Below are 14,213 nucleotides of genomic sequence, written 5' to 3'. Positions count from 1 at the left end.
TCAAACAACCTTTGAGGCTTTAATGAAAATGAGATAATCCATGAGTTGGAAGCCACTTGAGGATCAAGACTGCATATAAGGACAATTAGAATTCATGACCTTCTTGGATAATTCCTTGAAATACAGAAGATGTCTTTGGCACTATAGCTGTAATTGCAAAACATCTACAGTTTATAACCACTATCACCATTTAATTTTAACCACTGTGTACACCTGAAACTCTCTGTCTCTCTATTTTTCTAGGGTGTGAATCAAAACCTTGGCACTGAGCTCTGTTGAAACCTGTGACTTGAGGTAAGGACTTCAAAAGTGGCTTCCTGTAGCTCACGTGATGTTCACAGTGGAGAGCAGCATACATGTAAATCCAGTTGTCTATTGTGCATGAACTGCACGAAAAGCAAGATCATCACATCAGAAGGTTGGTAAAACATTTTCGCTTATTTTTAAAAGAATACAGAGACTGTACTTGACATCATGCTTCACTACTTCACTAAAGAAGATTTTTGCATTCTATGCAAATGCTATTATGCTATTATAATACAATCATTTCATGAATTGATTGCAGTCAACTTGGATCCAGATCAAACTTTGTTTATGTGTGACTTGTTATAAATGATGTAAATTTGATTTATAGTGGATCATATATTCTCTGATTGAGCAAAAGTGCACCCAGTGATTCTTGGAAAAACAACAACCTTATTTCATTTTTATAAGGTTGTGTTATTACAAAGGAAGTGAATTGAAGTGGTATGTTGCTACCCTTAAATAATAGAATAGAAATTAGAATAAATAAAAGAATAGAATATCTCCCTTAATCTTTTAATGCACCAATACATTATGTGAGTTTTGTGAGAGTAACTTTTTTTTTTAATCCTTAGACTTTACAAACACGACAGTGTGATTGAACTAGACACCAGTTATGGCAGATCAACCTTCCTCTCAAGGGTAAGGCTTCATTATTATGTCGTAAAACCATTTACATCATAATTTCAACCTTATCTCACATCAAAAAAGATGAACAAGCAAACAAAATTAACTGATACAACACAAATCATAAGAGGAGTGCACCTTCCAAAGACCAAAAATATCCATTTGAAAAAAGCCTTGATTCTAGGCATAAAGTGTCTATTGTCAAAGATTTACATTATTTTAAATGATTGGAAACCGTTGGTTTCAAAACACTAGTTGCATTGTTGAATGCTATTTTTAAAGCTAAACCCTTTGCAAGTGTTTTGTGTTTCCATGCATAAATAATAATAATAATCATCTGTAAGGATGAAGAACATATGGCCTTAAAGAAGAACATACTGTGTACTCATACGTATATGAATGTATTAAACATGCATCTATGTTGGGTTTTTTTTGGATTTAGGAATGAGGACGTAAGCACCTTGGTGAGAAAACAACTTGACGAAGTCACAAGAAACAGTAAATCAATTAATGGATCCCTGACAAGATACATTCTGAACACCAGAACTGTAGTTGATAAAGAAAAATTGAAGAGAGAAACATTTGGAGAAAGAGACACAAGAAAACGTAATAAAACCATATTAATGGTTGGAGAAGCAGGAACAGGGAAGTCGACTCTCATCAACGCCATTATCAACTACATGCTGGGTGTCAAATGTACTGACAGAATCTGGTGTGAGATCATAGAGACGAAAGAAAAACAAACTGATTCTCAGACAAAAGCAGTGACTGTGCATGATGTGTTTGTTGAGGAGAGTCCGTTCTCTCTCACTGTCATTGACACACCTGGATATGGAAGCACAGAAGAGAAATATAATGATTTAAAAACTACTAAAACTCTTTATCAGTTATGCAGAGATGAAGTTCATGAAGTTAATGTAGTGTGTCTTGTGGTGTCATCGAAGATCACTCGACTCACAGATAAACAGCTATACATTTTTGATGTAATTCTTTCTTTATTTGGTAAAGATGTGGAGAGAAACATTGTTCTGCTCATCACACACGCCACACAAAAGCCTGTAAATTGCCTTAACGCCATCAAAGAATCAAAAGTCAAATATGCAAAAACTGATGATGGAAAGCCTGTGTACTTCAGCTTTGACAACTCTCACTGTGAAGCCTTTAATGAAGAAGATGAAGACACAGGATTTGATGAAGAATACCACAAAGCAGCCTGGCATAAAAATGAGGAAAACATGAAGAACTTTTTTGCTTTTCTGTCTGACAGTAAACCTGTAAGCTTGAGTCTGACTGAAAATGTGCTGCAAACCCGCAAACAACTGAAAGCAGCCATCGACAACTTAAAGGAGCGAATCAAACAGACAGAACTAAGAAAAAAGGAGCTTGAACAGACAAAAGCAGCTTTGGAGCAACACAAGAAAGAAAAGAAGGACAGTAATAACTTTGAATGTGAAGTTGAACAGTGCTACAAAGAAAAGGTTCCTATACAGTCTGATTGGTGGCAGTTGGGCAAAGAGGCGACTTGCTGCAGTGTGTGTGAGGAGAACTGTCATTATCCTGGATGCTGGTGGGTCAAAGACGTCTACTGGTGCAGCGTCATCTCAAGGGGAAAGTGTACTGTCTGTACTGGAAAGTGTGATTACACTCAGCATGTTAAAGAGGGGAAAATGTATGTGACGAAGACTCGGAAGGTGAAGAAGACTAATGAAGATCTGAAGAAGAAATATGAGGAAGAGTCTGGAGAGAAAATGAGTTTGACAAGCAGACTGGAGAATGAAATAAAAGAAAATGAAAGAGAGAAAATCAGGCTGGTGGAAGAGTGTTATCACTGCGTTGTCACTCTGAAGATGATTGCTTTAAAGGCTGAATCTGAGTCCACCCTACAACATCTGGACTTCCTGATAGAGAAAGTGAAGGAAACAGGAAACACAGAAAGAGTGCAAAAGCTTGAACAAATGAAGAAACATACTACAACTTAAAGCCAAGGAATGTAGGGATATGCATGATGATTTTTGTTTAAAAAAAAAAAGACAGACAAGCATGTGTGTGAATGAATTGTTGTGTGTGTGTGAGAATGTATGTCATGTTAATGATTACTTTTGTGTGTTCTGTTTTTTTTTCCAAACAGTAGAAACATTAATAGCTCTTACTCAATTGCCATTTTGTTTCGAAGTTAAATAAATGAAGGGTGGGGTGGGGGGGGATAAAACTTAATGCCCTTATTTATGTTACCAGCTCTGATGTAACTAAAACAAAACCTATTCATTTGTACCTTTAAACTAAGATGAGTTCAAACATGAAATTGATAAAGGAAAAAGTATTCAAACACCACAAATTAATGACATTAGTATTTTGTTGTCTTTACTGTAAGTTACAGGTTTTTACAGTAACAAGTAATTACCTTTTTTAGAAACTGGTTGAGCTCTTTTGGCTGCACATTGTGGTATTTGAAACATCCATTGTCCGCCTAAATTTTTCTCTAATTTGTCCTTGACTTTCACACAATACTGTATGTAGATTTTATAGGTTTTTATTCGGGTAAGCCCCAGAGAGAATCTGTAAGGCTGTGTGACAGAGGTTTTCTTGGGGGAAAAAATTAAAAACTTAATGCCCTTATTGAGTTTGATATGAGCTCTGATGTGAATGAGTACAAAAGGTACAGGTACCTGTCCATTTATTTTATTTTTACAGCATTAACATGTAAAACAAAAGATGTTATTTGTGTAAAGCAGATATATGCTAATGGATATAAAAAATAAACACAAGTGTCTCAATACTTTCCTATCACTGTACCTGGGGAGAACCTAGCACAAGGTTCCTTTATAGGGCTTAATTTGTAGTAATGGATGCAGGTCAGTGGGGTCAGTGGAGGTCGTGGGGAAAACATTGCTCAGAAACATAATCCAATATGCATTAGAAACATAACTGTTTCCCCACAACATTGCATCTCAGAACTCCTGTTATAGAGTTTCTTAAGCATCAAAGATCATCTCATACATCGGTTTCCCAAAACTAAACAAGCATCTTCTGATGCATGCGTAGTTAATAAATCAGTGTCATAAGCCAGTGGATCTGGCTTGTGGTTTTGGCCGGTGGTTCTGACTTGTGACCACTGACTTGTGGTTCAGTATCCTTTGTAATGCCCATATATAATGTTCAATTACAGAATTGGGACTTCAGTGCTTCAATATATTTGGAGAGCATTCTGTTATACATGGCAACTTTTTTCAGTTACGATGATTGTACTTTAAATATGTCAGTTTTGGATCGTTTTCAAATGTTTAGTTTCTCTCATATTTATCAAGCTGATAACAAACATCTATTTTTCATGGCTGTTTTTGCTTGTATTTGTAACCAAAGTAACAAGTGTAGAGCATATTGCAATATAGTTACCTTTCATTTACATTTTAATGTTTTCGTGTATTATTTTTTCTTTCATATTGGTGTCTTTTTTTTCTACTTCATACAGGTTATCCTACAATCAATCAATTTGTGTAAACCTGTGTTATATTTAATGACAAATACTGTATGTTTTATGATTTTTTCCCCTCCCTGACACTGAAAAAATGAATAACTTGTTCTTATTGGCCATTATGACTGGAAATTAAACAAATAAAAGGTGGTTTCTGTCTCTGTACAGTACTGTATGTTACAAATGTGAACAGTTAGATTCTATTCTACTTGCTTAGTTCACCTAAACATTTCCTACAAGCCACTGCTGATAAGTCATAAAAGGTTTTGAATGAACATTCTATACATAGTCATTTGGAGGCTTTTATCTAAATGGTATAAGTGCTGCTTTACAGTCAGAGCTGGTTAGTAATATGAAGGTAAGAATTTAACAGCATTACATAATCAGAGCACATAAAAAAGGTAACTATATTTTGTTATGGGTACAGAAAGAAAAGGTCGTAATAGCAGATATTATACATTATAAAAACAGAAGGATTACAAGGAGGATTACATTAAAACCACTCACGATGATCGCTCATGATGATTTTCTTCACTGGGTTTGTCTCTATGAGCTAAATTTGTGTGCTGAATGGGAGTTTATTGTTTGTCAAGTGAGCTTTCTCCATTCTGCTTTATTGAACAGCTCTTCTGAATTACTATTACTACTGTCTTACTAATCTAAAAATTGTGTTTACCATGACAATGATATTAACTTATAACTGACTAATTTTGCTTTTTGTTCCAGATGAAAGTGACTTATCGAGATTGAGAACAGTAGCACACAGCCATATCTGATGCAAATCAGGCAAAATCAACCGAAAGGTCTAAAAAGCTTAGTGCAGCTTAATGAAAATGTAAAGCTGAGTGGAGAAAATGTTTCATTTTCCGGTAACACTTTACATTAAGGGTCGCTAATCAATCATTAATTATATAATAATCAACTATTAATTTCCCATTATTTAGTTATTAGTTAACTCTTCATTAAACATTAGCTATTACTTAGTAATTAATTAAGCACTTGTCAATTAGTAATTAAGTACACTGTTAGGTCATAAGTTAGTTTGTCGTTAGTTTATGGCTTACTTATTCATTATCAGTACACCAACTGCTGCTTATTACGTTGTTAGTTAACTAATAAGTATTTTTATTCATATGAAGAAGTAACATGATCACTTACTAGCACTAATGTGCTAATCCCGCTAATTATCTGTTAATTAACTTTCCATCACCCCCATATATTCAGTTGCTTCACTTTTCTCACATTGGTTCTTGTTCATTAAAGATGCGTATGGTCACATCTGACCGTAAGATGAGTGCACACAATTTCACTGGCGGTTTTGTTATTCTAATTAACCAAAACTATTATCAACATAATCTGTAATTGCAAAAATAAAAACAACAGTAGAAAATTTCAATAATACTAATTTGTGTGCATGACAGTCCGGTACAAAAGTGGATGTACTTACTTTACATGCACATTGATATAAACAAGTGCTGCAACTATTTCATGTTCCATTTAAAAAAACATTACACTGTGATTTTGTTGTCATACACTGCAATAGTACAGCGTTTATTTTAGGGAATTAATTACACTAAACAATCACTCTACTATGTTAACAACACTGAGAGTATTTAGTTTTGTTTCACATATTTTATTTTTTTCCAGTTGTTTTCATTTTAATACAATTAAGTCTGGTCAGCAGGGGAGGAGTGCACTCACTGCTGGACATCAAACTCCACCCATGAGCACGGCCATTAGCTTTCATGCCAAACACTGCCGTTTTATTGGCTGGCTACTGAAACATCTGCATGAATTAGTGTGTGCTTCATGTAAATGATATGTGAATGAGGTGCTGGTCGGCTGGTTTCACGCACTGAAGCTGATTTATCATTTATACTCAAATCTCCACTTGTTTCCACATCGTACAAAATTGTTATGAATCAGACGCAGAGCAGTTCATACCTTATAAAAACGTTTTCTTTTTTTATGCGACTTTGATGATTAATGGGCCCTTTTCACAAGATTCGTGATTACTTCCGGTTTAAGCATTAGCAGGGTAAAACTCACTTCCTCTCCATATAGGTTAACTAACTACTGCAGAACCGATGACAGAATGTTTAGTAGTGAACTATAACGCTCAAACACTGAGCTACAACAACTATATTTTAGTATTCCTGCACGGTTGTGACAAACAGCGAGAATAAGAAGTGGAGGGAAGCACTGATTTAACTGTAAACAGAGCTTAAATGCTGTATGTTGTTTTTATTGCAGTTCTGCTGCAGCTGCTTCACATCAAGCCGTCTCTTTGTCTTCTGTAATCTTCTGTTTTCAAAAGAAAGAAGAACTTTTATATGTAGTATGAATTTTATAGACTTGTTTATATTAAGCTAGCTATACTGGCTAGAAGCTACTGCTAACCAAACTAGATTGCCTGGCTAACATAAAGCAGCTTTTTCAAACGTCACAGCAGAACCGCGGCGCTAATATACAAGTTAAGTTAGCTAGGAGTGGCGTTTTTGGTTGAGCAGTGAAAGGTGGATGTTATCTGAAGAACTGCTTCAAAAATTGCCATGAAACTATAAGAATAATGCTGTTTGACAGATCGCTAACATAGCCAGCCAGCTAGCTTTAAAGTTTGCTACTCATACGAAGCTGGTGTTCCTCAAACTGATAATGGTAGGCTAGCTAATTAGCGACTGTAGCCTGCTAGCCTACCGTAAGCTAAAACAATTTAAACGATGTCTGTCAAATAGACTTTACATATAAAAGTTCAGGTTTGCGTTTATGTCAGAAGTCTCTGCATCCTGTTGCTAAATGTGTCACAGAACCTGCCCAACGTTAGCCGGCTGGTGCCAGCAGCTAAAGAAAGCTAGCTTCCTTATTTTGGGAACACAGCTACAGTTAGAAATGACTAATAGCGTTGCTAGCTAACCTAGCTACAGCTAAACAACGTCTGCCAAATTCATACTGCACAGAAGAACTTTTATTTCTTTTGAAAACAGAAATATTACAGAAATCGCTGGCATGTTGTACAACTACAGAGACAATGCTTGATGTAAGCCGCTGCAGTAAGCAGGGCTTCACCACACACAGCATTTTAGCTGTGTTTAAAGTTAAATCAGTGCTTCCATTCACTTTCTCTTCTCACTTTTTGTCATGATAGTGCACGAAAACTAACATATGTCTGTTGTAGCTCAATATTTGAGCATTATAGTTCGTAATCGCGACTCTTTGTGAAAAGGGCCCATGGCCATTAGATCTTTACATTTTGACCGTTAATTACTTCTTAAATTCCTCTTACTTAACCATTAATTACTGCTTTTGTGTCCCTCTAAGTAAAGTGACAACCTGGTTAAGTAAGAGGAAATTAAGAAGTAATTAATGGTCAAAATGTAAAGATCTAATGGCCATTAATCACCAAAGTCGCATAAAAAAGAAAACGTTTTTATAAGGTATGAACTGCTCTGCGTCTGATTCATAACAATTTTGTACGATGTGGAAACAAGTGGAGATTTGAGTATAAATGATAAATCAGCTTCAGTGCGTGAAACCAGCCTACCAGCACCTCATTTACATATCATTTACATGAAGCACACACGAATTCATGCAGATGTTTCAGTAGCCAGCCAATAAAACGGCAGTGTTTGGCATGAAAGCTAATGGCCGTGCTCATGGGTGGAGTTTGATGTCCAGCAGTGAGTGCACTCCTCCCCTGCTTACCAGACTTAATTGTATTAAAATGAAAACAACTGGAAAAAAATAAAATATGTGAAACAAAACTAAATACTCTCAGTGTTGTTAACATAGTAGAGTGATTGTTTAGTGTAATTAATTCCTTAAAATAAACGCTGTACTATTGCAGTGTATGACAACAAAATCACAGTGTAATGTTTTTTTAAATGGAACATGAAATAGTTGCAGCACTTGTTTATATCAATGTGCATGTAAAGTAAGTACATCCACTTTTGTACCGGACTGTCATGCACACAAATTAGTATTATTGAAATTTTCTACTGTTGTTTTTATTTTTGCAATTACAGATTATGTTGATAATAGTTTTGGTTAATTAGAATAACAAAACCGCCAGTGAAATTGTGTGCACTCATCTTACGGTCAGATGTGACCATACGCATCTTTAATGAACAAGAACCAATGTGAGAAAAGTGAAGCAACTGAATATATGGGGGTGATGGAAAGTTAATTAACAGATAATTAGCGGGATTAGCACATTAGTGCTAGTAAGTGATCATGTTACTTCTTCATATGAATAAAAATACTTACTAGTTAACTAACAACGTAATAAGCAGCAGTTGGTGCACTGATAATGAATAAGTAAGCCATAAACTAACGACAAACTAACTTATGACCTAACAGTGTACTTAATTACTAATTGATAAGTGCTTAATTAATTACTAAGTAATAGCTAATGCTTAATGAAGAGTTAACTAATAACTAAATAATGGGAAATTAATAGTTGATTATTATATATTTAATGATTAATTAGCGACCCTTAATGTGAAGTGTTCCCCTTTTTCCAAACCATACATACCTTATTTGAATACATAATTAACACATTTCTTCTTTGCTGCTTGAGAAACCCCTTAAAATCACAGGGTTATTACATGTTAAGGCTTATTATTCCGTAACTTCAGAGACTTAAATGCAAACTGGTTGAGCTATTCTTAGGTTATAGAAGTGTGTAATAAAACTTTGGGCTTGCCAGCAGGCCCTGGACATTTAAGGGGTTAAGCATCCAATTGCCTTAATGACAGTGCCAGTCCTGTCTGGTAATGATTACACCACAGTGTCAGAAAAAAGGTGCTAAAATGTCACTGTGGTGGTACCCTCAAGGGTACGTCTTCAGTACGTTTAGTTAGGAAACATAACTAAATAACTAATAGCCTATCTATCCCATAATCTATTGCATTTATATATTTTATGTTGTATTGACTTCACACACTCTGCCATGTCTCCAACCTTTTTATTATATTGTTTTATTTTAAACAATAATATAATATGAAATGTGCTATGAAAAGGTACAAGTATGTACCTTTTCCCCTGAGAAAAATGTATTTAACATACACAGTTGAACCATAAGCATTGTTTTACCATTGAGAGTACATTTACATTGTTTGTACCTTGATGACCAAAAATGTACCTGCACAGTTTATGGAATAACAATGTTTTAAGGCAAAGGAATGTGTACCCAAGTATTAGAAATACATTTTACGACAATTTTTTTTGTGAGTTAAGTATTCCTTTGGAATAGGTTACAGATCACATTGTACCAGAACAGATCTTTAAAGTAACCCTCCCAACCTTATAGTCTTATTTGGCATTTAAGCAATCTGTGTAGCTTCAAAATGCAGCGTTTTGCAGTGTGGAGATATACAGGACAGATCTCTGCTGGTGTAAACACAAGGCTAAATTTCATTTAAAGGCTAAATTTTTATACACTGTTAGAAATAAAAGTGGTTTAAAATTCTGGTTTTAAGTAAAGATTTTTGTTCATCGATGTACAAACAATGTAAATGTACCCTCAAATGTACAACAGTGGTTTTAGGGTCCAACTGTAAAGAAGTTTTTCCCAGGTGAAAAGCACATATTTGCACTTTTTCATAATCTAATGTTTTATAAAATAAAAGCCTGGAGATGGAGAAAATATAATTTCAATGGATTATGGTACAATTATGTTCCCTGACTAAAGGTACTGAGATGTACCCTTGAGGGTACCACCCCAGCGAAAAGAGGGGTGCTGCCCCAGTGACAGTTAGTACCTTTATTTCTGAGAGTGTATGTGTGACACCAGTGTGAAACCTGGCACTGAAATCTGCAAACTGTCTCTGTCTTGAGGTAAAAAACTTCAGAAGTGGCTTCCTGTAGATCACATGATGTTCACAGTGGAGGTGTTGTTGTAAGTACAAGCAGCATGAATGTCACTCCAGTTGTCTACTGTAAAAGCATGAAAAGCATGATCATCATATCAGAAGGTAGGTAATGTGCTTGGATTAGCTTTTAAGTTTAAGCCTATACTTAACAAAAGTCTCTGTTTTCTTTTTCACCTAATCTGATGTTATTGATACAGTAGAACTGTGAATTGGTTGCGTCCTAAGTTGAATGTGATTCAAATTAAAACTACAAGGCTTTGATATATGAGCTGGGGGTGGAGGTATTTCATTCCTTGTGTAAATACAACTTTTTCTGTGACTGAGTTAAAAGGGCACAAAAGGATGGCCCTGTTACTTTCAATTGTACGTGTTTGTGTTACTAAAGGTTGTAACTGGAAGTGCTGTGTTGTTACCATCAATTTAAAACTAATGAAGTCATGCTATATAGCAGCAGTTCATCATATATAATTACCAAAAAGTAGAATATCATATTTCACAGCTATATCTCCCTGAGAACATAACATCTGTTTTATTCTGGTTCTGTTTCCTCAAAGTTATCTTGCTGTGAGAACTAAAATATATTTCTCTTTTCTCATTAGATCTGAGAAGCAATGCAGTTTGAGTTGGTTCTCTCAACTACACACTAGTGATGGCAGATTGTCAATCTTCCTCTCATGGGTAAGACTTTATTGCTCTGTGGTTCTATGCTATGGTTCTATGATTTCATAGAGTCATACACATTATAGCTACATCTTACATTAAAAATATGGACGAGCAAACAAACATGGGTCAGAAGATGGGAACAACTTACAGAGGCCCCAAATATCCTTTTAGGTAGTGACAAAGACATTGATTTAGATTGTAGCATCCTTTTGACGCATTTTATAAAAGGTATATCTGTCAACTTATATCAGGTTAACACTCTACATTTACCTTATTGAATTTTAAGCTCCAATTTAAAATTCTAAGTTAAAGCCTTCTTAATTAAAAACATTTTTTTCTGCAAACTACTCTTTTAAAAGGTTAGTTACTTTAAAACTGAGGCAACTCTCTGGGCTTGTTAAGATTACAGTTGCAAAGGCAACTGTAAAAGATTCAATATAGTAATATTTAATAGACTATAATACATTGTAAACAAATGCAACAATTTTCATGTAATATTTAGATATTTAGGGAAATCGACAATTGAAGTAAGACACTTTTTAGAAATGGAAATTGGAAAAATATACAGTAACTGCTGCTAGTAAATGTACAAGAGAACTTAAAATATTTTAAAGGATGAAACTTATTGACACTAAACTAATAAACAACTGAAACTAAAAAAAAAATAAATGATAACTGATTTCAGTAAAGAAGAGGATTATGGCTTCTGCAAGAAGCATGGAGAGTTCTGTGTAGACAGAAATATGTAGGCACATCTTCATTGCGCATGGTCCATTTGTCTTTGCTCAACTGATCAAAGCTTTGTGGCTACCATGACTTAAAGCCAGCTCTGTGGCTGTGTTCATATTTCTCATGTAGTGATTGCACCCAAAAATAGTAAGTAGTATGCAGTATATGACCAATATTAAAATACGCCAAAGATACCCAGATGACATACTACTCTGGCCGAATATTTCAGTACATAGCCATAATTATCATTGCGACATGGTCATTTCCAGAGGGCATGACCACTTATGTAACCGTAACACCCTCCACTCTGTCATGGCATCTTTCAAAACTCACCAGGCACATCTTGACCGCTAAAATAAATCCCCACATGCTGCTAAACAGTCAAAAAGTGTCTAGCAATGGTTGCAAATCAGGCTACACTGAGAAAGTTACTGCTTTTTCCTACCCATCCTCCTCCTCTTCTCTGTGACCAAGAAACTGATTAAGTGATGCCATCTTTCTGGCCGTCCCCGTACTGGAGAAGACGAGAGAAGCCACTTAAAATACCCACCAAAGTGACTTCCAGCAGAGGGTACATGGGAGTATGCTACCCAAGAAGTCTTTTAAAGATTTTAATGTGATCACTGCATGCACACCTAAAGAGGATGGACAAACATGTAGCAATTCAACTATACTTTTAATTCTTTGTTTGTGTTTATATGTTCTCTGTGTTTTACATTTTGTACTTTGTTTTAAAAAACACAAATGTAAATTGCCTGTCTCTGTATAGCAGTTGTGGATACAGGAGTATTAGGGCAGTGCTTTAAAGCGAATGTTGTGATAGGCTCAGTTCATCAATAGTCATCATCAGATGTAATGACCTTGAAAGTAATCAACAGTCTCATTTTCACTGTTTCTGCTTGTTCTGTCCATTCTATTTGCTCTTATCCTCTCCTCGGTTCCTCCACATTCTTGGAGATGAGCAGTAGGAAGAGAGGGGCAGGATGACAAACAAACCATCAGAAGAACTCAGAGGAATCAGACATCTCAAATGTTTTTAACACTGAAAACCTGAAATATATACCATTTTTTCATATTCTACGGCAACAAAAATAGCCTAAGCACCATGCAGACCTGAAAAAGTTCAACAAATTTGATCTTTAGCCACAATATGCCATGGCATCATGCTGCACTGTGCATATGCACAGTATGACAAAAATGAGTCCATTTAATGTGGTTATGTTACAACTGAAGTTTGGTGGGAGGAACATGCCTGAAACCCCTCCTTCTTCCAATCTAATGCCCTATAAATTCACATCCCCACCTTCCGTTCCCGTGACAAAAGGTTTGTAATCAGTTGTGAGACGCCAGTGCAGCTACAAGTCACTCTGCCACAGACCTCAAGTCTCTTTCCTGATTTCCCTCTGCTGACTGCCTGCTTCTTCTGCAGATGCAGTCCAGTCCACATCTTTTTGAATTACGTTTTCATTGTGCCTGCTGCTCTGGCCTTAATAGGATCTAGGATCTCGATTTCCCCGGCCATGCACGGTCTCCCTGCCCAGTCCCAGTGCTTCCAACGCAACTGCAGTGCTGGACGTCTTGATGGCTTGCACTCCTCCACTCCTGCCCTCGCCCTTCACAAGCCTTGTCCAAACTGTACCCTTGTCTGGACCGTGACCACGCACCAGTGTGCCCATGATGCTGACTCATTCCACTCTGTTTCAGCTCCACGTGAAGTAAACAAACCTACTCGCTGCCACCATTTCTTGACCCTCTTCTCATACAGCCATCTCAGTTCACTTCCAGTACATACGGCTCTTCAACTAATTTCTGATTCCACTCGGTTTCATTTCATTCCCTCAGTTAGTCTTCCCTTTTACTGCCACCATGTTGAAGGCATGGTCTCAACTCACAAAATGTAGTTATGTTATAGCTGAACTTTGAAGGGAGGAAGATGCCTGAAACCCCTCCTTCTTCTAACGGCCTATAAATTTATGTAATATAAATGGCCTTTTATCTACAGACAGAAGCTGTCCAGAACTCCAGCCCAAGTTCTCAGAGTTCTCCCCCTCCCACAATCAGTCTTCCCTCATACTACCATGTTGAAGGCATGGTCTGAACTCACAAAAAGTGAATAGATGAGATGTGCGCAAAACCTTTTTGTAGCAATAATATAAACATATCTTAATGTAGCAGTTAACATGGCACACCATTCACCATACATTTGTAGCACGCCTGTTTGTGAGAAGTATTTCCTCCCTGGAATGTTGTACCTTGGGTTTAGCTTCTTTGCAAGCTGTATAATGCCTTCCTTTTCCACCCTTTGAACTGGAATCACGTCCTTTGCTAACCAAAATGTGACTGCTTCAGTAATTTTATTCCAGCACTTTCCTTTTTGTCATATGGAGTACCACTTGCGAATGCTCCAGCTATTGTTCCCTGAAAGACTAACTTAGGTTTGGTTTGTTGATTTGAGAAATGTTTTGCCTTCAGATAATCTTTGCTCGCAGACTCACACAGTGTCTGCCACTTGCACTCAGGCCAGTGCCTTTGCTTTAGATGGTGAAATA

General features: G+C 36.3%; 2 protein-coding genes across 2 annotated transcripts in view; both read left to right on the top strand.

Annotated features, from left to right (window-relative positions):
* Window positions 1-340: 340 nt before the first annotated feature.
* LOC118801177 lies at window positions 341-3,028 on the top strand. Its single transcript, XM_036561354.1, has 3 exons — window positions 341-418; window positions 879-945; window positions 1,373-3,028. The coding sequence occupies exons 2-3, from the start codon at window positions 920-922 to the stop codon at window positions 2,907-2,909; spliced, it is 1,563 nt and encodes a 520-aa protein (XP_036417247.1). The 5' UTR covers window positions 341-418; window positions 879-919; the 3' UTR covers window positions 2,910-3,028.
* Window positions 3,029-10,280: 7,252 nt separating this feature from the next.
* The window catches only part of LOC118801175, a 6,093-nt gene continuing 2,160 nt past the window's right edge, over window positions 10,281-14,213 (top strand). Inside the window, exons 1-2 of the mRNA XM_036561351.1 lie at window positions 10,281-10,374; window positions 10,872-10,950. Of these exons, the coding sequence (XP_036417244.1) occupies window positions 10,922-10,950 (29 nt within the window). The 5' untranslated portion in view covers window positions 10,281-10,374; window positions 10,872-10,921. The remainder of the gene's footprint in view (window positions 10,375-10,871; window positions 10,951-14,213) is intronic.

Source organism: Colossoma macropomum, unplaced genomic scaffold (assembly GCF_904425465.1).
Source record: "Colossoma macropomum unplaced genomic scaffold, Colossoma_macropomum, whole genome shotgun sequence".
Lineage (NCBI taxonomy): Eukaryota > Metazoa > Chordata > Actinopteri > Characiformes > Serrasalmidae > Colossoma > Colossoma macropomum.
This window is presented reverse-complemented; position numbering and strand designations above follow the sequence as displayed.

What these genes read in the sequence shown, in the direction of transcription:
- LOC118801177 (XM_036561354.1), top strand. Translation starts at nt 920, where the DNA reads ATGGCAGATCAACCTTCCTCTCAAGG. An exon ending in GATCAACCTTCCTCTCAAGG is followed by an intron (nt 946 to 1,372) that starts GTAAGGCTTCAT and finishes TTTTGGATTTAG; the next exon opens with GAATGAGGACGTAAGCACCT.